This window comes from Chrysemys picta, chromosome 18, assembly GCF_011386835.1.
Source record: "Chrysemys picta bellii isolate R12L10 chromosome 18, ASM1138683v2, whole genome shotgun sequence".
Classification (NCBI taxonomy): Eukaryota; Metazoa; Chordata; order Testudines; family Emydidae; genus Chrysemys; species Chrysemys picta.
Genome location: NC_088808.1, coordinates 14,058,821 through 14,084,016, shown reverse-complemented (window position 1 = coordinate 14,084,016; position 25,196 = coordinate 14,058,821). Strand labels below are relative to the sequence as shown.

At 47.8% G+C, this 25,196-nt stretch overlaps 1 protein-coding gene across 9 annotated transcripts; it reads left to right on the top strand.

Annotated features, from left to right (window-relative positions):
* Positions 1 to 73: 73 nt before the first annotated feature.
* CRAT (carnitine O-acetyltransferase) lies at positions 74 to 24,892 on the top strand. Of its 9 annotated transcripts, XM_042854238.2 has the most exons (17): positions 87 to 337; positions 4,368 to 4,528; positions 6,184 to 6,447; positions 7,064 to 7,182; positions 9,676 to 9,729; positions 13,392 to 13,557; positions 14,835 to 15,009; positions 15,578 to 15,756; positions 16,775 to 16,875; positions 17,487 to 17,606; positions 18,140 to 18,262; positions 18,908 to 19,043; positions 19,241 to 19,255; positions 20,151 to 20,213; positions 20,703 to 20,840; positions 21,445 to 21,656; positions 22,793 to 24,892. In XM_042854238.2, exons 2-17 carry the CDS (start codon positions 4,499 to 4,501, stop codon positions 22,806 to 22,808), a joined length of 1,911 nt encoding a protein of 636 aa, XP_042710172.2. In that variant the 5' UTR covers positions 87 to 337; positions 4,368 to 4,498; the 3' UTR covers positions 22,809 to 24,892. The 9 variants fall into 9 exon arrangements, 6 of the variants coding, with proteins under 6 accessions (XP_023961862.2, XP_023961864.2, XP_065428404.1 ...); XR_010593625.1 differs by lacking the exon at positions 4,368 to 4,528 and having other exon boundaries at positions 74 to 337; positions 20,703 to 21,088; XM_024106094.3 differs by lacking the exon at positions 4,368 to 4,528 and having other exon boundaries at positions 74 to 337.
* Positions 24,893 to 25,196: the final 304 nt, after the last annotated feature.

Sequence of the window (25,196 nt, the reverse complement as noted above, 5' to 3'; positions counted from 1 at the left end):
TCATCAGAGAGCTATGCGGAGGAGGACCTTGCCCCTCACAAAGATGGTAGCGCCTCTGCTTATTGGCTCTTGCAGAGGAGGGATGTGCCCCTCACAAAGATGGCTGCTCTGCTGTGCCCTCCCTTAACGGCTGCTGAGCCAGGGAAGGCCGTGTGTGCTTGTTACGCTGTATCTGGGCTGCTGCTGCTGAAGTTACACTGTAGCTGACTGTCCCTGTGTCTTGCAAGATCAAGGCCGGCGCTGCTGTGTTTACAGGACTTTGCTCACTCAGGACAGTGGCTGGTAGCCAGGGTGGTGCATGCACGGGGCTATGCTGGCCTTCATAGCAAGGAGCATGGTAAGTAAGAGCTTGATCCCTGCTTTGCAGGCTGGTTTAATGTTCATAGCAAGGAGGAAGGGGGGCGGGGGTGGGGGGAGCTTTCCCTGCTTTGAACAACCTTGGGACAGTGACCCATGGCCTTATCTAGTGGTGTCTGATATGGTCTTGTGAGGATGAGACCAGGGCTTCTAGAGTCTCTGAGAAACTGGCAGAGTTGGGAGAAACCTGAAAGTTTTTTTGCTCAGGGAGATTTGAGGGGGCAGTGAGATAAATGTCCGGCGCTGACTTTATGGGACGGGTGAGGGAGGATGAGGGGGGAGAAGATCTGGCTTGTACCAATGCAGCTGTAGTGTAATTTTCTTGTAGGATGTAAAAATGTTTTGCAAGAAAGATCATTAAAAATTAGAGGGTGTGGGGGGAGGATTACTGCTAGGCATAACTCTCAGCTAAAGGACAGGGATTTCCATTCGATGCATAGTAATTTCACTAAGGGGATGGGATGCTCTTGGCCAGTTGCTAGGATCACTCTTTGAGTTTGACACAGTCCGTGAAAGGCTGCGAATATTGTTCCGCTTGAGAATTTTGATTTTATAATGTTTTTTTCCCCTGGTGTCTGTTGCCAGCAAAACATCTCCTAGGTCTTCCCCTGGGCTGGGAGCAACCTTTGTCAGTTTGCAGAACTTGATTATGTGCCTTTATCAACTCAAGCTTTTGCCAAGAGCTAGGTTACTGATTCATTCATCCTTTCACCTGGGCACCGCCCTCTTGGTTTTCTTGGAAACTGATAGCAGGGCTGATATGTACCTGCCAGTGTGTGTGTGTGTTTTTTTTTTTTTTTAACTGATTAAGAAAATATTCACATATTCCAGGAGGAATATGTCAGTGAAATCTTCTGCATTTGCTCCACTATGTACTTTAACTGGACTCTTTCCTTTCATTTTGGAATCTTGAACTCATGCCTATAGTAGCTGCATCATTCAGCCAAAGTTTGCTTAAAGTTCTCCAGGTGCGACGTAGGGGAGAAGTGCTGCAAATTGACTTCTACTCATGACATTGCTGAACATTCCAGTGCAAAGGACTACATGGTTCTGTTTGGGTTATAGCTGCTGCTAGCAGGATTCTCATAGGCTTCCCTCAGTTACAACTGTATCATACTAGTGTTTACTAAACCATGCAAAAGACATGTGCTTCTATCAGATCCTGGTCATGCTCCCTGAAGCGGCCATGAAATGGCTTTTGTCAGTTTTATGCCAACACTTAGACCATTTTCAATATCAGATGAAGGGGAACTGTGGTTGAAAATCATTCTCAGCATCAGTTCCATTTCCTAATGTAGTCAAGGCTCGAAGGAAGTGGGTACCTTTAGCAGTGGGGTGCCTTTAATAAATCTCTTTCCACACCAGGAAGGGGGAAATTATATTATAACCTTGCTGTCAGGATCACTGTTGAAACTAGCATGGTTTGAGCCATAGTTGACAGAGCTCAGGAGAATTGCGGATTATTTTTTTGTTCACCTGCTGCAAGAATCCCCTTTTCTCCACATCACAGCTGTGCTGCCTGTCCCAGGACTCATGGGCTCTGTGATTTTTAATTTTTCTTTAAAAATATCCATATCATCTGACACTTTGCATGTGGCTGGGTGGATGTGATGGTAACAAGTGAATCAGACATTACTTAGACCTTCCTTGTGACTCCAAACCCACAAGTGTTGCTAAGTGAAATCCTGAATAGGACATGAAAGGCCAGTCTACATGGCAAAGCCTACACAAGGACTCTGATTAACAGGTTGGTTTGGTTTGTGGGGATGGAACCAAACTAATACAACCCCCTACTTTAAAGTAAACCAATTAACATGTAATAGGGCCGTGTCATGAGTCTGGCCTTGGGAGAGAAGTAACTTATGTAGCAAAGCTAGAACAAGGTTTGGCACAGAACACACATGAGACGGAGCCATAGGGCGGTCCATGAATTCCCTGTAGATATATGCATTGATGGAGGGTCACCTGGTATCTGTGGATTGCCTCCCTTCCTTGTGTGGAAAGGAGAGTCAGCGGTCTACTGACTGCTCCTATGTTCCTGATTTGTTCACTGGGATCTCAGTACGTGCCTGGTAGATACTGGCACTAAAATGAACAAGTAAGGGCTGGTTGGGGTAATATCCAGATGTGATGCTCAGATTTTGAGTTTGTGTGGGTGTGATATTTTAATTATTTATTTTTCTTTTTCACCTTTTCACTGCGATCCATCCATGACTTTTTTTTCTTTTTAATAAAACCCCCAAACAAACAAACAAAAATAGCTCTTTCATGGTGTTTCTTACTGGAATATTGTTGCATAAAAGTTTGCTTGTTTGTAGGACTGCTCATTTATTACACCTCTACCCCGATATAATGCTGTCCTCGGCAGCCAAAAAATCTTACCGCGTTATAGATGAAACCGCGTTATATTGAACTTGCTTTGATCCGCCGGAGTGCGCAGCCCCGCCTCCCCGGAGCACTGCTTTACCGCGTTATATCCGAATTCGTGTTATATCGGGTCGCGTTATATTGGGGTAGAGGTGTAATTACATTAAGTTAAACACATGCTGTTAAGACTGGAAGAGGCTGATATTCATCTTATTATTTTTCTTTATGTCTGGAATGCCCATGTAACGTTATTGTTGTGAGATGTTTTCTAATGACAAACAAAGTTGCCAACAGCCCAGAACTCATGATTTACAATGCTATAATGCTAAATTAGTGTGCATGTGACTCTGGACACTGGTTATAGGATACGGCCTCAGTAGGCTGTTGGTTCAACGCCAGCCCAGGGAGTGAGGTCTGGGCCTTGCCTTGGTCCTGCACTCCAGCCAGGGAGTGGGGTCGGGGCTTGCCCCGCTCCGCACGGCTCCCAAGAAGCATCTGGCATGACCCCTCTCCGTCTCCTATGTAGTATGCGCAGACATGGCCAGGTGGCTCTGCACGCTGCCCCATCTGCAGGCACTGCCCCTGCAGCTCTCATTGGCCGCAGTTCCTGGCCAAGGGGAGCTGCAGGGGTGGCGCCTACGGATGGGGCAGCGCACAGAGCCGCCTGGCTGCACCTCGCAGCCGGAGGGGGGACATGCTTCCGGGATCTGCTTGCGGTAAGTGCCGCCCATAGCCTTCACCCCTGAGCCTCCCCTCTGCCCCCCCCCCCCCCGCATCCCAATCCCCTGCCACAGTCCTCCGAACCCATTAGTCCCAGTCCAGAGCATCCTCCTGCACCCCAAACCCCTCATCACCGGCCCCACCCCAGAGCCTGCATCCCCAGCTGGAGCCCTCACACCCATACCCCTGCCCCAGCCCCGATCCCCTTCCCACCTTCCAAATCCCACAGTCCCAGCCAGGAGCTCCTTCCAGCACCCCAAACCCCTCATCCCCAGCCCCACCCCTGAGCCCGCATCCAAACCCGGAGCCCCCTCCCGCACCCTGAACTACTATTTTCTGGCCCCACCCCAGGGCCCGTACCCCCAGCCAGAGCCCTCACCCCCTTCTGCACACCTACTCCCAATTTCGTGAGCATTCATGGCCCGCCATACAATTTCCATACCCCGATGTGGCTCTCAGGCCAAAAAATTTGCCCACCCCTGATCTAGCTCCTGGCGGACAACCGTTCACATCAGGAACACTGCCATTGCAGTGGCAACCCCCGTTGGCAGTGTGTGCGGAGAGGGAAAAGCCCTGAATAGACCATGGAGATTGGATTCCCCTTTCATCAGAACAGACGCTCCCTCCTGATCAGCTTGTTGGAGGAAGCTCCCGCAGCTGCCTGCTACCCACACGACCTGTGCATAGACCAGGGCTCGTCTCTCTCCAGAACTCTCAGCTGGGCCCCCTACCCCAGCCCTGAAATAAACAGGAAAACGACCCAGTTGCAGGGGGTGGAGTAAGGAAGCGATTTCAAGCGCCTGCTGTCACTGAGGTCAAGGGAAATATTGGAAAAGTGTCTTGCCAGCACATGGGAGGTGGTTTGCTGCCCCTCCCACACAACTGCTCGCATTGCAATATCTGGTCTTTTGTTTTCTCAACAGAATAGTGCAGTCAGATGACAAAGGTTGCTAAGTGTGTGACTCCCTGTGTATACCATAGAACAGGGTAAGATTAGAGAGGAAGTCTGAGGCAGAGGGAGTGAGAGTTGTACAGAGTTTTCCTCATTCCACCCATGGAGAGGAAGCAGCAGCAGTCAGAGAAGGTAAAGTATGGTACATTATCATTCGACTCTGCAGGTTAACCCCTTCCTTCCTCTTCAACCCTGCACTCTTTCTTCCGGCTTCAGGGATTAGTTTTTTCTTTTAACCTTCCCAGAGATCTTGATCTCTCCGGGCTGCCAGATCCTGCAAGGAGCCAAGCGCTTTCTTTGAGGGAGTGAGCACCATGCAGGAGGTGATTGGCACCTTGCAGAATTGGACCCTTTGTGCTTCTCTGCACTTGACCCTGGGGTAGGGATAGCTCAGTGGTTTGAGCATTGGCCTGCTAAACCCAGAGTTGTGAGTTCAATCCTTGAGGGGGCCATTTTGGGATCTGGGGCAAAAATCTGTCTGGGGATTGGGTCTGCTTTGAGCAGGGGGTTGGACTAGATGACCTCCTGAGGTCCCTTCCAACCCTGGTATTCTATGATTCTATGAAAACCCTCCCTCAATTGCTTCTTAGTCCAAAGGGCATGTTCTAGCCGGTATTGTTTCCCTCCAATCCATAGTCAGAAGTCCCTAGCAAGGAATTTTAAACCACTGGGAGGGAATGAAACAGGAGGGAAAGTGGGGGAAGAGGGCACGGAAAACAGGATTTAAATCCTCGTTAACAGAACCCTGTTAAATTCCTGCCCCAACAGGAAGATGTTATCAAAGTTTTGAGGAAGGGATGGCGAGTGCACTTCTCCTGTTCAAAGTCTGGTATTGCTCTTTGCTCTCTTCATGTTCTTTTTCTCTGCCCAAAGAAACTGTCACAGCACGTATTCCCCATGGAAGCTTTTATTGCCAAAACTATCCTAGCCTGTCCCCCATGAGCCTCTCTGAGTCACCCACAATTTCCCCCTTCTTGGAAAAACTTCTCCCTGTATTTCCCCCCCCCTCCCCCTCTCCCTCCCTCCACTTTGCACCTTCCAGTCTCCCGCTGAGCAGGGCTGGATGGGAATCATTTTTGGACCTACCTCTTCTGACCTGAGCAACTGGGGTTGCTGATGACCCGAGAGGCTTGGTGATCCCATAGCCAAGCTCCTTTTGTCACCAGAATGTCCAGCTCCACAGTTGGGCTTCCAGTTATGATTTTTTAATGATTTTGCACTTTCATTTCCTGGGTGGGGGTTGGTAACCCTGATCCAGTTCCAACTTGGCTAAATTCCTCCAGCAGTTTCAGTTGGCTATAGGATTCCTCTTCACTTCCTATCCTAAACTGTTGTGTAGCATTGCCCGCAGCTATGTCCTACCTCAGAGATGGCTGCATTTCATTAGTGGGTGAAACAGTCCCTGTGTACATTCCTTACCTACTGTATAGTTGTAGGGGATAGTCTGAGACATAGTCCCATTAATGTTTGTAAAGTGCTAGGAGATCTTCAGAGGGAAGATACTAGAGAAGGGCAAATGTGTTGTTATCCCAGTGGCAATTCCTTTAGCCGGCTGATAATCGACATCCCTGTGGGAGGCCGTATCTCTGCTGCTGTTCTGGATGTTTCATGATCCTCTCACTTTGGTAACCTGTCGATAAATGTCTGGTGTTTGGGCTTTGAGCGCTCTGCTCCTGATGTTGAGGCTTCCATGTGTTGTCAGGGACAGGGAACTCAATGTATCTGAGCTGCTGATTCCTCTTGCGCTGCAAGGAAGATTGTCTGGATGTGTGCTCTGTGGTTTGCAGGCAAAGCCATCTGGCTGGCTGAAGCCGGTGGCCTTGGGGAAGCTCCCAGGCAGATACTTAGCCCACCAGGAGGGACTGCCGCATCTGCCGGTGCCGCCCCTTCAGCAGACCCTGGATCGCTACCTGTTGGCTCTGCAGCCCATCATCAGCGAGGAGGAATGGACCCACACCAAGGGGCTGGTGGATGAGTTCCGGAAACCAGGCGGCGTTGGGGAAAGGCTGCAGAAGGGTCTGGAGAGGAGAGCCAGGAAAACTGAGAACTGGGTATGTGGGTGCTACTTCCATGAGTCCTGGTCAGTGGAGGAGAGGATGGAGGCAGGATCTGAGCCAAGTCCTGTAAAGGCCATCACTGTCCTGGTTTCCAAGCCAGTGGTTCCCAGCCACTGGCACCTGTGCTTTTCTGACTGGTAATCTAGGCTCCCCCACACACGTCTGTGCTGAGACCTAGTGCGCCACGCATTGCTGCCCGTCTCTCTCTCCGCTGTGTGTACAGCGCTGTCCAAGCCCTATGCTGAGCTGAGGCACGTGCAGCTGAATGGGAAGTCACTGGCTGCTACAGCTAAAGTCTTAGTCCTTTAAAATGATAGTTGCCCCCAGAAGGTTGGGAAAGTCCACTGCTCCGATCCCCGGAGCACCAACCCCAGCCTACCCAATCCCACAAGCCCCCTGCTCTACCTAGTCTGTAAAATGCCTGAAAAACCATCCCATGACCCAAATCTCACAATCTTCTCCACTTGCAAAGGATTGTGGGATATGGGGTGTTGCAGGATGGTCTTCCAGCCGTTTTGTGGGGTATGGACCACTCATGCTTGCCAAGTGGGCATCCTGCTCTTTGCAATCCAGAGCCCCCATTCTCGCATGCTTCCTGTTTCTGTCCCAGCTCTCTGACTGGTGGCTGAAGACGGCTTACCTTGAATACCGCCTGCCGGTTGTGGTTCACTCCAGCCCCGGTGTGGTTTTACCTAAACAGGATTTTCTGGATCAGCAAGGCCAGCTCAGGTAAAGGCCATTTTGGTTTTTCTTCCCCAAAGTTTCAGATGTGATTAGTTGGACTGCTGGGGAGTTGGGTTGGATTGGTGGGAGGAGGTGAGTACTAGCAAGTCTCACCCAGCCTACATGACTGCTACCCATGGGGAGGCTCACAGCTACTTCAGTTGCAGCCTCTCCCAGCAGGAAGTATTATAGGGAACAAGGTAAGAGTGCTGGCTATAGGGAGGCTGAGGGCTTCTCCCAGCAGGATTCCCTCAAAAGGGAAAGATGGAAGAGGAAAGATGATCCAGTGGTTAGAGGAGGAGGCTGGGACTTAGAAGACCTAGATTAAATTCCCTGCTCTGCCATTAACTTCCTTTGTGACCTTGGGCAAATTACTTAAGTCTCTGTGTCTCAGTTCCCCACCTGTGAAATGGGGATAATTGCACTTCCCTGGCGGGGGGGGAGGAGTAGGAGGATAAATACAGATTGTGAGGCACTCCGATACTAGGGTGACAGGAGCCATACAAAGTACCTAAGATACTTTAGGAGACCCTAAATTTGACTTTAGATTCTGCAGGCTTGGGGGAAGAGTCAGACGACTGCATGAATTAGGTTACTCAGCTAATGCTGTGTGTGTCTGCAGATTCATTCAGACTCTGTGCATTTGCAGAGGGCTTCCCACGAGTCTGTCATCAGTTGCACAAGTCAAATCCACAGCTGCTGTCTGTCTCCAGTGTGTTTCTTCCCCTTACTCAAGCCCTGTATGCAACTGAACACTGTCAGTTTGTGTGTTTCCCTTCTGCTAATTCATGTTGCAGATGCTGTGTTTTGAAGTCATTCCCACACACATGGAATTGATTCTCTCACCCTCTTTGGAGCCTGCTGCTGATTTTAGTCCCTGTTTTTAGCTCTTTGTTTTCATGCATGTGACGCTTTGTCTTAGATTTGGGTTCGGCTGTGGGAAGTCCAGGCTCTGTGGATGCAAAGCCGTAGCATTGACCTTTATACAGGGTTCCCTTTTCCACCTTTACCCATCATCACCTGCTCCTGTCATCAGTCTGTCTTCTGGCTGGGTTAAAAATATCAGCCAACCAGAGAAGTGTGTGAGAGAGCTAGAAATAAGAGTGAAAGAATCCTCCCTCCCTGTCTGATGCAAGGTCTTGTATACTCACTTGGCCAGATCTGTCCCAGCCCACTGAGGGGGAAGGATGTCTTAAAGAGACAGTGTAAGGGCTAAAAATCCTATTTTAAAAACCTTTCCTTATATTATCAGAGGGGTAGCCGTGTTAGTCTGAATCTGTAAAAAGCAACAGAGGGTCCTATGGCACCTTTAAGACTAACAGAAGTATTGGGAGCATAAGCTTTCGTGGGTAAGAACCTCACTTCTTCAGATGCAAGTGAAGAAGTGAGGTTCTTACCCACGAAAGCTTATGCTCCCAATACTTCTGTTAGTCTTAAAGATGCCACAGGACCCTCTGTTGCTTTTTCCTTATATTAGTGACTGATATTTATTAAAATCAGTATTGCCAACTCTCCTGATACTTGGTACTGTATTTTACTTGAAAACAGCTCAGAAACCAGAAGGCAAATACACAGAATCCAACTTCCTTTTATCTCTTGACTTTTGATGGGGCCTGACTTATAATTTTTGAATGCTTGGGCATTGCAGTGCTGCACTTTAAAAAGAAAACAAAACAGCTACCTTGCTGTCATGCCCTTTACTCTCTGTGTTCTTCTCTGCTTTGAAAATGAAAGGATAGTTGGCTTTACTTTTGGTTCTAGTCAGTTTCACTTTCTCAGGCGCAGACAATGCAAAATGCAGCAAAGTGTGTTTTCAGACACTACAAGGGAATACACAGTGGGGGGGGGTTGTGGGGGGGGGGGGGGAGAAGGAGGGTTGTTTTTAAAAGCTTTCTCCATTGGATCTTTTGTGGAAATGTTTCTTTCAGTTTCCATTTTTTCAAAATTCAGCTGCAGAGCAGCTCCAAGATGACATGGTGGTTAAACCTGCCTGAGCCCCTTCTAGGCTAGCCGAGCCTTTGTTACTGTCCTTGGAGCTCGGGTACTAGTGCAAGTTGTGCAACAACAGGAGACCTTAGTGTGATGTCCTGCTCTGTGCCTCTGTTCCCCTCACACACCCTTGTCTGTCTTGTCTACTTTAACTCTTCAGGGCACGGTCCTTCTCTTGTTGTGTGTGCCCAGTGTCCAGCGGAAGGGAGCCCCAATCTTTGTTGGAGCCTCTCGGTGGTACAGCCACACAAATACTAAAAAAACCCTGAGTTGGGTCAGTGAACAAAAAAAGTGTTTCATTGGCGCTACCCAGCTAACCCAAAACACAGCCATAGTTAGCCCGGGCTCAAGGTATTAGGAACTCGCTGTGCTCTGCTGTCCCCAAAGCCCGGCATTCTCTCAGCAGAGGGGGTGAAATCCAAAACACTGTTCTTTCTAGGGGTCAAGATTTCAGAAGTCCCAAATGTTCTGATTTGTATCTCTCTGGTCGTTATGTTTGGTTTTTTCCAGGTTTGCTGCCAAGCTGATCGAGGGCATCCTGGATTTCAAGACCATGATTGACAAGTGAGTTAGATGCAGTGTTGTTGTAGCTGTGGTGGTTGCCATATATTAGAAAGACAAGGTGGGTGAGGTCAGATCTTTTATTGGACCAACTTCTGTTGGTGAGAGAGACAAGCTTCCGAGCTTACACAGAGCTCCTCTTCTGTTAGAGGCATTTAGTTAGGGATGCCCAGGTCAAAAGTTTCTCTCTCTCTCTCTCAAAGGGAAACTGTCAAGATAAAAATCCATATATCTAAAGAATAGCGCCTCTAATAAGTGTATCTGACAACAGCCAGGGTCACTGGCACTGACAGGACTGTAGAAAAGCAAACTGACTTTCCCTTTTTATGCTCTTTATTTACTTCTGCCTCTTACTCCACCTGGCTAGGGAAATAAGCCTGGTCTGTTCTGCTTCTTGGGTCTCATGTAATGATGTTTAGAGTTCAAAGTTGCAGTGCCACAAAAACTTTTCCCTTCACATTGTGTTTTCTGAGAGGCTCTTATGTGTGTACTTGCAGGGAATTTAGCCTGACTGAAGCCCTGCAGACTCACAGCCTTAATTTATCCACAGAACTGGTCCAGCTCAGGCAGTAAGAACACACAAGCTTCCAATGTGTTTCAACTCCCCACCTGCAGGGGCATTCTCTATGGTTCTCAACCTTTTTACCATTGTGGGCTACATATGCTGCTGTCTATCTATGTGTTGTGTGGGCTGCAACCACACAGGGGCGGCTCCAGGCACCAGCAAAGAAAGCAGGTGCTTGGGGCGGCACGTCCGGGTCTTTGGCGGCAATTCGGCGGCGGGTCCCTCACTCCCTCCCTTCTTGCCGCCGAAGAATGAAGCGGCGCGGCTGAGCTGCTGCTGAAGTGCCGCTGATCACGGCTTTGGCCTGGTCCACACTAACCCCTCACTTCGGACTAAGGTACGCAAATTCAGCTATGTTAATAACGTAGCTGAATTCGAAGTACCTTAGTCTGAACTTACAGCGGGTCCAGACGTGGCAGGCAGGCTCCCCCGTCGATGCCGCGTACTCCTCTCGCCGAGCTGGAGTACCGGCGTCGACGGCGAGCACTTCCGGGATCGATTTATCGCGTCTAGACCAGACGCGATAAATCGATCCCAGAACATCGATTGCCTGCCGCCGGACCCGGAGGTAAGTGTAGACGTACCCTTTATCTCTCTCCTCTCCCGTCCGCCCCCACCTCACCGCTTAGTGTGGCAAAAAGGCTGGAGCCGTCCCTGCATCCACACAAAATATATTCTAACACTGCATGGCCCTGCGGATGTCATATGGGCTGCAGCTGTGTGCTGATTGGGCCGCAAGCGGCCCGCAGGTTGAGAACCACTGGGTGAGAGTGGAGTCCAGTCCCCCACGCCCCAGTCCTTGGTCTCTAAGGGTACATCTACACTACAGGGGGGAGTCGATTTAAGATACGCAAATTCAGCTACGTGAATAGCGTAGCTGAATTCGACGTATCGCAGCCGACTTACCCCGTTGTGAGGACGGCGGCAAAATCGACTTCTGCGGCTTTCTGTTGGCGGCGCTTACTACCACCTCCGCTGGTGGAGTAAGAGCGCCGATTCAGGGATCGATTGTCGCGTCCCGACGGGATGCGATAAATCGATCCCCGAGAGGTCGATTTCTACCCGCCGATTCAGGCGGGTAGTATAGACCTAGCCTAAGATGCGGCTGCCAACAAAGGCCTTGTCTGAACTAGGCTTGCAGGTGTGATATTAGCAGGTTAGTTAACACATTGGAGAAGCCTAGTGCAGACCAAGCACACCGCTTTTAACACATGCTAAACTGGTCACTTTAAAGCCCAGGGGGAGCCCTGACTTTAACCCAACCAGGTTAGCATGTGTTAAAAGCAGTGTGCCTGCAAGCCTGAGTCAGCTGACATGGAACAGCCCTGGCTGTCCTGCCGGTCTTTTAGCCCTGGATAGACGTACCCAAGGGGAATCATCGAGTGGATGTGTTTCTAGTGGGGTCCCACAGGGATTTGTTCTCGGCCCTGTGCTATTTAGGTATTTTTATCATTGACCTGAAAGAAAAAAAATATAAAATCATCACTGATAACATTTGTAGATGACACAAAAATTGGGGGAGTGGTGAATAATAAAGAGGACAGATCACTGATTCAGAGCAATCTGGATCACTTGGTAAACAGGGTGCAAGCAAACAGTATGTGTTTGAATACAGCTAAATGTGAATGTGTACAGGAACAAAGAATGTAGGCCATACTTACAGGAGATGGGGCTCTATCCTGGGAAACCCTGATTCTGAAAAAGATTTTGGGGTTGTGGTGGATAATCAGCTAAACATGAGCTCTCATTGTAACATTGTGGCCAAAGGGGCTAATGTGATCCTTGGATGCATACACGGGCATCTTGGGTAGGAGCAGAGAGATTATTTTATCTCTGTATTTGGCACTGGTTCAACCGCTGCTGGAATCCTGTGTCCAGTGGGAAAGGGTTCAGAGAAGAGCCATAAGATTAAAGAGTTAGAAAATCTACCTTATAGTGATAGACTCAAGGAGCTCAATCTATTTAGCTTAACAAAGAGAAGGTTAAGGGATGACTTGATTACCGTAGATAAGTACCTGACTGGAGAACAAATATTTAATAATGGGCTCTTCAGTCTAACAGAGAAAGGTATAACATGATTCAAGGGCTGGAAGCTAGACAAATTCAGTCTAGAAATAAGGTGTCAGTTTCTAATGGTGAGAGTAACTGACCATTGGAGCAATTTACCAAGAGTTGTGGTGGATTCTCCATCTCTGACCATTTTTAAATGAATATTCAATGTTTTTCTAAAAGATCTGCTCTAGAATTATTTCAGGGACATTCTCTGGCTTGTGTTATACAGCAGGACAGACTAGATGATCACAATGGTCCCTTCTGGCCTTGGGAGTCTATGAACTGAGACCCACCACACAAAGAATCAGATGGCGACAACTAATGGTCACTCCAGACAGAGGCCTGGATTTGAACCTGTGTCCTGTAACCCGCTGCTAATCCCCTTGAAACAATAGGTCTAAATTCCATGCATCTTTCAGTATAACAGGCCTCAACTCCTGTTGACCTGATGTTGCAAAGTACAATGGGCTGCAGGGTAGGTCCATGGGTCTGTTTCTTCCCATGCTAGCAGATGTGGCGAAAAGGACCTTGCCCCTACATAAAACAAAAGCCAGCTAAGGTACATGCTAGGTAGCCTCTGCTCGGAGAGTTGGTGGGGATGATCAGCCCCCAGTGGAGGAGACTTCTAATATCCACATCTTTTAGGGCTTGTACACACTAGCATTTATTTCAGTATAACTTAAAAGCCATCCCCTTGAGCGATGTAAGTTGCGCCAGTGTGGACAGTGCTATGTCCATGGGACAAGCTCTCCTGCTGGCAGAGCTACCGCCACCCGGGAGGCGGAGTAATTATGCAAATGGGAGAGCTCTTTCCCATGGGCATGGAGCGTCTGCACTAGCAGCGCTAGTGGTGCAGCGCCATCAGTACAGCTGCACCCCTGTAGTGATTCTAGTGTAGACTGGCCCTTAGTGTCTCACTGGAGCAGCCGTGAGAGGGCGGTGGATATGGGTAGAGCATGCCAGGTGTGGATTGCTGGAAGGCAGGCATTCTGATGGCTGTTTTCTTCCCTCTCCCGCCCTGCTCCCTCTCTTCTGTGCACGTTTCCAGTGAGACCCTGCCAGTGGAATACCTGGGTGGGAAACCTCTTTGCATGAACCAGTACTACCAGATCCTCTCGTCCTGTCGCATCCCAGGCCAGAAGCACGACTCCGTTGTGAACTACGCCAAAGGAAAAAAGCCGCCCTCGCACATCACTGTGGTTCACAACTTCCAGGTACAGCAGTGCCTCGGCTTAGTGGAAGTCTTAGGAAGGCCGGGTTATTCTTTTGGATTTGCCAAGGAAGAGAAATAAGCAAAAAGGCTCTGAGTACAAGGTTCACCTCCCCAGGGAACCAGTCCCACTCCCCCTGAAGTCACTTGCAGGTTTGCCATTAACTGGGAGCAGGATTGAGCCTCATGGCGAGGACTGCAGTGTAGGTGAGCTGTATGTGAGTGCTCCATTCCCACATCTCTCTCCCTCCTAATTCCAGTCCCTGAAAGTTCAGTCTCCTGCTCTCGGTTTGGAGCTAGAAATTGCTGGTTTGGGGGGTGGGGGGGATAATGGACCCAACTATCATGGCTAGGGCCCTACCAAATTCATGGTCCATGTTGGTCAATTTCATGGTCATCGGATTTTAAAAATCGTAAATTTAATGAGTTCAGGTATTTAAATCTGAAACTTCACGGTGTTGTAATTTTAGGAGTCTTGACCCAAAAAGGATTGTGTGGGGCGGGGGGTCGCAAGGTTATTGTAGAGGGGGGGTTTGCGGTACTGCTACCCTTACTTCTGTGCTGCTGCCTTCAGAGCTGGGTGCCCAGCCAACAGCCGCCGCTCTCTGGCTGCCCAGCTCTGAAGGCAGCGCAGAAGTAAGGGTGGCTTCTACCACAACCCCCCTAAAATAACCTTGTGACCCCCTGCAACTCCCTTTTGATTCAGCACCCCCAATTTGGGAATGCTGGTCTCCTCTGTGAAATCTGGTCTGTTGCTTTTGCCCTGTACTGACCAGATTTCATGGGCGGAGACCAGATTTCATGATCCGTGACACATTTTTCATGGCTGTGAATTTGGTAGGGCCCTAGTCATGGTCAAGTCTCAGAAATTGTAGAACCTGGAAGGTGTTACGAGAAGAGTGTTTTCCTCTGTCTGTCTTAATTATCTGGCCCTCATTACTGCAGTATCCAAGAACCTGATCATCTTTAACATATTTGTCCTCACAACATCTCTGAGAGCTAGGGAAGTGCTATTACCCCATTTTATGGATGGGAAACTGAGGCACCAATAGGTTGTCATTTGCCCCAGGTCTCTCAGGAAGCTGGTGGCATAACAGGGAATTGAACCTGGGTCTCCCAGCTCCCAGGCTATGGCCTAATTACTGGGCCATCCTTCCTCTCCACCTACCAATCATCAGCCCCTTATCTGAGCCCTCAGCATTGCTCTTGCCTCCTGGATTAGGCTGTTGTCAGTCTGTGTGACTGGCTGCTATAAATCCTTCGTCTCTCCCTCGTTCCCAGTTCTTTGAGCTGGATGTTTACAGCAGCGATGGAAGCCCCCTCACCACCGATCAGATCTTCATCCAGCTGGAGAAGATCTGGAACACCTCCCTCCAAACAAACAAGGAGCCAATTGGGATCCTCACCACCAACCACCGAAACAGCTGGGCCAAGGCCTACAACCACCTCATCAAAGGTCTGTCCTGCCCCGCCCATGTGGCTCACCATGCTGGAAACTGCTGCCCTCCATGCAGTGCTGTGCGCCCTGGGCTTCTCCCTCCTTTACGAGCCCTCTGCAAGCAGACACTGACCAGATAACTGGGCTAACAGTCTGAGTGTGGGAGTATTTATCCAGCTGGGTTGTGTCCAGATTAAACCCATTGCAAAGCATTGTTCTTTCTGTTTAAACACCCTGTCCTCTAAGTATTCAAGGTTTGCTCCAGGACAGAGCTGAAATTTTGGACTATTTCACCCCCAAAATGGATGAAATACAATAACCCAGCTAAAAAAAACCAGTGGGCTGTTACAAGTTAGAAGGAGCATCCCTATGAGGCTCTCACAGCTTCCAATCTGTAACAGCCATGCAGCCCATAGCTTCAACACTCGAATCCCACTGCAGCATGATCAAGAGATGCTTCCTGACAAAGGGAGTCAGGGCACCGAGTACCATCAACCTGCTCTCCTGACTTTTATCCTCCCTCCAATTAAATGATGTTTTTCAACCCACTTCCATCATCTTCCACTCCCCCCCCCCCCCTTCTCAGACAAAACCAACAAGGAGTCAGTGCGTTCAATCGAGAAGAGCATTTTCACCGTCTGCCTGGATTCACCCATTCCTCGGGTGTCTGACGACATCTACAAGAGCCGGGTGGCAGCTCAGATGCTGCATGGTGGAGGCAGTCGCTGGAACAGTGGGAACCGATGGTTTGACAAAACCCTTCAGGTGGGTGCTGGTGTTCTCGAGAAACTAGAGGCACGGGTCTGGGGGAGACAAACTTCCTGAAACTGGAACGTCCCCTGAATCATTCAGTAGGAGACTTTCCCAGATCAAAAGGGGCATGGGAAGTGAGAAGAGCAAGGGGTTGATGCCAACAGCATATGGTGGAGAATGTTGGGGATTCTCTCCCGCAATCAAACAAGTTCTCACTCTCCTGCTAGGTCCACCGAGCTCTCATTGTTTCCTAGGTTTGTGGCAGCACTCGCTCAATGCAGCCAAGCTATTCTTTGTATTACTCCTGAATTAACTGTCTGCTTGCAGTGTACAATGACTTGTCTGTTTGGAGGCTGACCAAGACTAACAAGGTCTGTTTCTTGTATTTCCCATGGGATTGTTGCTCTCCGTGTTTGTTTGCCAGAAGCTAACCTGCTTCTTTCAGGCATCTGCCACCATCCCACAACATCTCTTCAATCCCCATCTCCCTTCAGCTGTATAATGGTACCATTCAAGGACCGCATCCTCCATTAGGAGGCTATCTCCGGGCCTTTCCGGGGGATGTAGCCCATGCTCTGACAGGACTCTTCTTATAATCCTGACATTTTGGGTTATTCAGCTTCTGCTTGGCATTACTTGTTTACAGGGCAATGCCAAGTTCTTCTAGCTTTGCGATTAACCAAAGTTTGCACGGAACTGGTGGGGGGGTGTTACATGGGACTCCAAGGAAATCAAACCCTTTGAAGCTGTACCATACTGCAGGGTACACTGGCCTCTCTGATGCATATTCTGTCAGTGGGACCATCTTCCATCTGCCTTATTGAATATAATGATGATACCAAATCCTCCTAGCCTTGGTTGTGGAGTTTCTTCCTTCTGGGAGCTGGGTGATGACTTTGCGGGTTACCATGCGCTGATGGGGCTGAGGTCTTCTCCAGCACATAGTAATGAGATGTTGAGACCCCTCTTGGGCTGGTGCTGGCACTGTAGAGGAGGCCTCTCTTCACTGCCTTTTTGGTTTCCCTGGCAGTTTATCGTTGCTGAGGACGGCTCCTGTGGCCTGGTGTATGAGCACGCTCCCTCGGAGGGCCCGCCCATCGTTGCCCTTCTGGATCACATCGTGGAGTACACGTGAGGCTTGCTCACTTGTCTCTGAGTCAGACGTGGCTCTGACCGTCCATCCACAGTAAAGCTCCCCTTCACCAGCTCATTTTCCCCCCTCCCGCCCCAGGCATCTGTTTTGGAGGCGCTTTAATAGTGTCTCAAGTTAGGTACTGCAGCTCTTGTAGCAATGACCAGGGATTAGCCACCTGCTGAGAATGGTAAACTTTGCTGCGGCTTGAACTCTCCGGAGAAGCCACGGCTTACGTTTAATATGGCTGTCGGGTGGCAGAACGTTTGCTCCTGATGGAATCCATAGGACATTTTTTTAAAGGGTTTGAAGGGCATTAGACCTGTAATCTCTTGGTGAAGGAATCACTATGAACCAAACTTCTGCGTTTGTTCTCCTAGTTTTTCACTAGACGCAGACGTGGAGAGAGCAGCTGTCAAGTCCGTAAGGCTGAAGTTTGGGACAGAGGGCTTTGCAGTGTATGACAGACTCAAAATGTCATAGTCAGGGATTTACACCATGTTCACTACAGCGGGATCTGAGTCTGTCTACTGGGCACCAGAATCCTATAGGCCAAAGGGCTGGAGAGAGAGGTCTGGCTAAATGGTTTCAGTGCTGTTTCTCTGTGCAGGAAGAAACCACAGCTGGTGAGATCACCCATGATTCCTCTGCCAATGCCCAAGAAGCTGCGGTTTAACATCACCCCAGAAATCAAGAATGACATAGAGAAGGCGAAGCAGAACCTCAACATGTGAGTAAAGCGGGTGGGAGAGCTCAGTGAGTGAGCAAGAGAATAATCTACGTGCCTAGTTGGAGAGCTGGGTGGCAAAGAAAATGGCAGTGCACTCTTCGGGAAGCCTGCCCAGTGTCTTGTCGGGCATAAACTATACTGTATGTGGCTGAAAAGGGCATTGCTGAGCTTCCTCCTGACAGGTGACTGCTGTACTGAAAGGGGACTTAACTGCTTATTCATCCCAATCTATTTATAGAGAGGGATGTCTCTGATCAGGAACCTGACCTGCTGTACTGGATCAAGCCACTGGGTCAAGTATTGTGGGATCCTATCTCCAGCAGTGGGAAAATCCCTTGCAGCTAACCAACTGCACAGTGCTTCACGTGGTGCATCAAGTTACTGAGGTTGAGCTCATTGTGAAAAGATCGGGTGGGGCAGATCCCTTTGTCCTCATGCAGATTTGGTCCGAGCAGATTGATGTCTCTGGGATGCATGAAAGCTCTTAGCGAGGAACATCCTGAAGAATTTCTCTTCTCCTTCTCTCTCTGCAGAATGGTGCAAGATCTGGACATCAAGGTGATGGTCTTTCACCACTTTGGGAAAAACTTCCCCAAGTTGGAGAAGATAAGTCCAGATGCGTTTATTCAGATGGCCCTGCAGCTGGCTTATTATAGGTAAGGAGCAGACTGCGGGCAGTTAGCTTTCCAGGCCCCATATCTCCCTTCTAAAGAGCCTCAGGGAATTCTTCCCCTGCTCCACAAAACTGCTGACTAGAGGTCAACACCAAACGCAACTAGCTGGGCTTGGAAAAAGAACCGCAAACACCACTGGGCTACAGGGTGGTGAGCTATTGCAATAGCCCACTCTTTCGCTATGCCTCCATGTGGGAGGGTTAGAGGTCAATGGCTGATGGATCTACAGCTATGTGCAGACATCTGAAATCCTGCCTTTTTCCCCATGCAATGGAACAGCACTGGTTCTGCTCTGTGTAGGGCCCTTCGTGGTCACAAGATTGTGGGCAAGAGTAGCCCCTCCAAGAGCAATGCATGAAATACCAGTAGAGGAGGGTCAGTCAGCTAGGGATGCAGCTTGGTCCACGTAATTACCATTTCTTCTGATCTTTCTCATCCTTCCTGCATGGAATTTACTCTTCCCTGGGAGGTGGGGAGGATGCAAGGGAGAAATACAACAGCTGTATCTGCATACTTCAGACCAGAAATTCACCTGCACGATTTCCCTGCAAAGGATAAGATTTGCATAGCCCCTTTTTGTCAAGGACAATTCTTCCTCTGTGCCTGCTTCTCCTCCCCATCTTTCAGGATGTATGGCCAGGTCTGTGCTACATATGAGAGTGCCTCACTGAGGATGTTCCGCCTGGGTCGGACAGACACCATCCGCTCTGCCTCCGTGGACTCTCTGAAGTTTGTGCAGGCAATGGACAACCCTAGCAAGCAGGTGAGAGTTCCAACAGATGAAGTGAATTAACATCACCCCAAAGAAAAGGGAGAAGTACTTTTCAACTCACCCCAGAAGGGTGGCATCTGTATCCTCTGGTCTCAGCCAAAAACTGCATCTGATCTGAGGTTGTTTTAAGGTACAATCTGGAGTACATGATTACAAATCTTGGGTCTCATTCAGCTTTCTTTTTACAGCTCTGTAAATCCAAGGTGAGTGTTTCTAACCCTATATCACGTGACTAGTCTGAATGTCTAACCAGTCAGGCCCTAAGTACTAGATTATTGGACCTGAAGGTTCTCCATGTATCATTCAGAAGGTCATTTCCTCATTTTGGTTTTGACCTATGAACTTTGGATAATATACAGGAAAACAAGTGTACTGTTTTGGGGAGTAGATTTGCTAGAATATGTTTAAATTAATAGGGATGAACACAGTTAGTAGAATGCATTAACTTCTAAAATTTTAAATTAACTGTAGCAGTTTTTCTGGATGGGGAGTTGTACAAATAAGGAAACAAGCTCCCAACTACACAGTATAGTGTTTGGGGTGTCTCAAACTTGGAGAGACAGAGACACGATTGGTTCCAAGCATGTCCAGATTCAGAGAGAGGACTTGTGATTCTAAGTATTCAGGACTCATTTCAGTCCTTCTATGAAAAAGATAGGGACTCTGGTTCTCTTTTAGAAGACAAAGAATCGAGACTAGAACCTAGCAAGTGATGAAAGTCAGTTCACTGGGGATGGAGTTCTGAGTCAGAGTTCAGCTGCTTGCTGTGGGCTGTAGAACCTCTGTAGTGATCCCCTTGCAAAGACTTGCCTCCTTTGGTTGCAGAATTATCCTTCTGTCATCTAAATTGTCCCACCGATATCTCCGCTTCCAACAGTTCTAGGATAAAGGGCCACTACTGGTAGTTCCTATGGAATCACTTAAGGATAGAGTCTCGTGAGCTGGAAGGGAAGAGAAATAACTCAGCCAGACAATATGATCTAAGTTAACAATAGCTTGAAGCAGACACCTGCTGGGGCAGAAGTGCCATCCTGCAGGCGAGCTACTGCAATCACTGGGCAGCACACTTTTAACGTCCATTCCATGTCTTCTCCTTAGAACCAGGAGAAGGTGGAACTGCTGAGGAGAGCTACGCAGGCACACAGAGCTTACACAGATATGGTGAGTGTCCCATACAGCTCCAAGGCTTGGACTGTGCAGAGGTAAGCCAGGTGCTGCTGGAAGAAAAATTCCAATTTATGGTGCTAGGCATATAAGCCAGCCTGTTAATGCCAGTTAATGCTTTGGAGCCCTGATTGTACTCTTCCTCTTTGCACTGTTCCTTCAGTATCCCTGGTGACTGGGGGCAAAGGAGAAAGCTGCAGACTTGATTTTCTATGCTCTGAAGAATTCCTATTCTTCCCATCACCAGAGTCTGTAGATGCCAGGGTTACACAGGGGGGGTTTAAAATCACAGGGATCCCATCCTGAGATGTTACAGGTTTGCTTAGTTCCATCTGTTTGTCAAATGTTGCTCTTAACAGACAGGTTTTTTTTTTCTTGCTACTTTAAATTTAAGAGGATTTTTAAGATCTGGTTTCAGACCGAAGATAGTGCTGATTTTTGTTTCCCTGCCTCTCCGGTCTCTTATCCAGAGTCTCTTCCTTTCAGGCAATAAAGGGGAATGCAATAGACCGTCATCTGCTAGGCATGAAGCTTCAAGCCATTGAGGATCTAGTGAGCATGCCGGAACTGTTCATGGATACAGCCTATGCCGTTGCCATGCACTTCAACCTCTCAACCAGCCAGGTAAGAAGTGGCTGACCAACATGAGAGTGCTGCAATCATTCTTTCTCCCTTTCTTCTCCACATTCCTCCACCACCCCCTTCCTTTAGGAACTGCTCTGCATAGGTGCCATAGGAATCTAGCCCCACAACAAACTGAGTTGGACCTTTAAAGAGGTTGTGAGGTGAATCTGAAGACTATGACTTTACAGTTGCTAGAGCCATTCTAACAGATTATCTTCTTCACCCCAGGCTGGACACTGCATTGCCAGGTAGATACCAAGTGCCTGTGGTAGTGAGGAGGCCCTGCCTGCACAATGTAACAGCAGCAGTATTGCATGAGGCTTATTGTCCTTATGAGTCTACTTCAGTGGATAACTGCTCCTCCGCAAGTCTCTTCAGAGGGTGATATGAAGCACTAGCACAGTGCTGGAGAATAGCAGAAACAATTGGTTTATTTATAAAGCATCCACAGTGTGTACTAGGAGCTGAACAGATGGGTCTGAATATCATGCTCCTGCCCTGGAGAACTTACCTGGGGTGGTAGTTGGGAGTAGTCCATTCGATTTACCCTCCCCAACAGCTTTTGTGATCTTCTGCCTCTTTTTGTTTTTGTTTCCCATCGCAGGTCCCAGCAAAGACAGATTGTGTGATGTGCTTTGGTCCAGTGGTTCCAGATGGCTATGGAGTCTGCTATAACCCCATGGATGACCACATCAACTTTGCAATGTCGGCGTACAACAGCTGTGCCGAAACCAATGCAGCCCGCCTAGCACATTACTTGGAGAAGGCGCTACTGGACACGCGTCTCCTGCTCCAATCCACTCCCAAATCAAAATTGTAAGAAATGAACCTGCTTCACAGCTCCTAAGCTTTAGGAGCTGTCCCATGTGCACAAGAAGCTCCCAGCTCTCCAAAAACTGGGCAGCAGGAGATGGGCTCATGGCACACATCTCTCTGCAGAGAAGTTATGGAGTGGTAATCTCCAGCTATCAGACTACAAGGTGAAAGGAAGCATTGCCTTATTCCAAGCTAGAACTGACAGAGATCCTTCCCACAATGTGCAAAGTGCACCTTTCTTCCCTTGAAGGGATACTGGAGCGACATCTTTTTATTGAATTTACAGTGGAAAGAACATAGAAAGCACATTCTTCACCCCATCCTTCACTCTTCATCCACTAGGGGGAGTATTCTCCTGGCTGAGTAGGTCTGAGGCCACTTGGATCTTTCTGCTGGCTCAGGCTTTTGAGGGGTTGGGAATATCTCTTTTGGGCCATGCTATGCCTCCCAAAGTGGTGTCATTAGTGCCATTGAACTTTGGGGTGGGGGGATAAATGCCGTAAATCGGAGGAAATCCAGTACTGTTAGGATGTATTGTGCTGCTTTTCTAGAAATGTTTTCCTAACATAACCTTGCTAGGGGACTGGTCTTGGTGTGCTTTCCACAGCTAGGAATGTTCCCTTCCCCATCCTTCTAACACCTGGGTCTTCCCTTTTCCTGCACTTTCTGCACCAACTGTGAAACACCATTGCTACAATTGGACTCACTTCCCCTCCTCTGGCCTTTTTTGTGTGTTTTAAGCATAAAGTGATGGATTGCTGGTGGGTCTCCATCTCAGAGCTTCAGGCTCTTCAAGTTGAGCCTCTTTGGCTTTCTTGTGTTGCTTCTACTAAACACATGCATTTTAATTGATTTTTTTTTAATTGTGCAGGCTCTGCTGGCCTTGACTTTATGCACTTACATATTCTGTAGTGGGGAGGGATGATATAGACCTTGATGTTGTTTGCAGAACCTGTCCTCTTCATTCTGCCCCTTCTCTTTCAAATGGGAAAAAGATGGGAACCATGTTGACCTTGGTTACTTTCAAACTGAAATATCATGCACTGCTTTCTATGCTGCCTTTATTTTAGTCTAAGGAGATGCTGCATAAGTAACTTAATGAGCCCTTCTAATCAAGTTTCCAAAAATGTCTCCAGACTGCATAGGTGGTGATGTATGTTGGAATTGAAGAAAAAAAGGCTGCAGCATGACACTTCTCCCTTGCTGTATGTTATCTACTCCTACCAAGCTTGTGGTTCCTCTAAAATAAGGGAGGTAGTGAAGAAAGCACAGGAGTCTACTCTAGGATGTATAGACTATGTCTGTTCATTGCCCCCAACAACCGCCTTTTCCATAGGAATCCGACAGCGCTTCTTCAGCAGAACCTGGTTTCTTCTTGCCTTAATGTTATTTATACCCATGGTGATTTATAATTTCCCTCTTTCGTGGAATATAGTCACGTCTGTGTTGGTTTGATTGAACCTTTAGAAAGGAAGGAATTATATATTTATAAATGTGCAATTTAAAAAATATGACACAATAAGAAAAGAATATAAAACCGCCAATATCTTTCCTAGGGCAGCATGTGAAACCATAGACCTACTGCCATTAGAGAAGGTGGTGCATTGTCTGCCCCCACCGATGCTATTCCTGCAGTGAGATAACGGTAGTTCTGCAAGCCCAGCCGTGGGGGTGCTGAACCAAGGAATAGCTTGAGTTTGTAGTCTGTTTTATCACGTGAACACTTGTCCATATCACAAAGCCACCCAACCAGTAGGGTCATTGCTGCTCTTCTGGTGTTGGGCCTCGAGAGCATTCCCAATCAAGGTGCCTTGGTAGAGGGGTGTGACCAATTTGAAGTACGTTCATCCTACTATTATTGAAAACCTCTCTTTTATGAGCACTTCCTTGCCCCATCTCACTTTTTAATTGATGCAAACCTGCTCTCAGTTGTTTTAAATTCAAATTCCACCCTGCAACTAAATAATGAGGGGAAAGCTTTACTGAAACTCACCTTACAGCTAACGATTGTACAAACCTCCATTAAAAAATTTTAAGTTTAAAAAATATTATAAATGGAATGAGATGGTTAGAAAGCAACGGGAGCATGTAACGCAAAGCTCTGAGCACAAACACACCTGCTCTAGCTATCTAATTCTTCCACAATGAACAAGACTGAAAGTTACAAGAGGCCACCCAAAATCTTAATCTGTATTAATATTTATTATATGTAATGAGTACTTACATAACCATTTAAGAGACTGCAACCTTCTGGAATGAATTGGAATGGGCAAGGTCTTGCTGGGATTAAAAAAAAAACCACTACTTTTTATGGAGGCTTTTATTCTGGAAGAGATTCCTTTAGTCAGAGACAAAGTAAACTTATTTTTCCTCCCTGTATGTAATGAGTCAATATCGTGCCTGCTGATAACTGATGTTACCCTACTGTGGTCTGTGGCCAGGGGGCCAAAGACCAAGTGCCTTCAACCACGATATCGCTACATATTGGCATGTCTTATTATTACAAGGCTAATTTCAGAAACTAAGAACTCTCTCTTCCCCCCCCTTCAATAAGAGAGAAGTAATCACTCAAAGGCAAGTGCCCACTGAAAAGGATGAGATGGAAGTGCACTCTGCTATTAATGGAAAACACAGGGGATGGGTCTGATTTTAATCTTAAATCAGATATAAAGCTGGAGATCCCATTGGCTTGCAGTGGCATTTCTCCAGCTGTGGCACCGAGGTCTTTATGTGCCATGCATAGGGAAACACAAAAGATTCTTATCCGGCTTGTGCATTCTCTCTTCAGGATTAACAGGGGAGCTGCTTTATTACAACTGTTTACAGGGTTTTCTCTTTTAAAAAAGTGTTTTTTCTCTTGCTGTTGCCAATTTCAAGCTGTGGCGACGTCCCTCCGACTCATCACTTCTTGACTTATTTTTCAGTGACCAGTTATTTTGAATGCCGGGTTTGTTTACCCTTTATTAGCTGGTCACTTGCCCAAGAAGTGTCCATGATCTTCAAGGCTATGTAAAACTTATGAAGAAACTACTGATTTACTGAATAATTCGGGAAATATGTAGATTTATAATGTACAACTAAACTCTTGGATTGGAGGTGTGGTTGATGGCACAGCCAGTGACTTTGCATGCTTTGCCAGTTAAATGCATTAAATGTTTTTTTGGCAATGTAATCAGTGTCCTGCAAGGATTGGTGATGTTCTTCCAACATAAATAATAAAAATATAAATGTTGCGAGCAGGGTTGATTCTATGCAGAAAATCCTCTAGATATAAGTTTGATGATTCTTTACCAAATGATGTTCATTGTGAGTCACAGAACAATAGATCACACAGGAATGTATCCTCTTCCATGATAAGGGAGCAGAGCAAGAGATCAGCTACTTGGAAAGCAAGGAGTAGTTCTCTGAGGGTAGTCATCTACCTTCCTTACTCCTTTTCAATCCACCTAGCTAAAGGCAGGGGCTACCTACCTCTCTAAGACAAGTTGTCAGCTTCTAGCTGAAGTTTCTCTTCTCACATCCTAGGCTGCTCAACGTGGC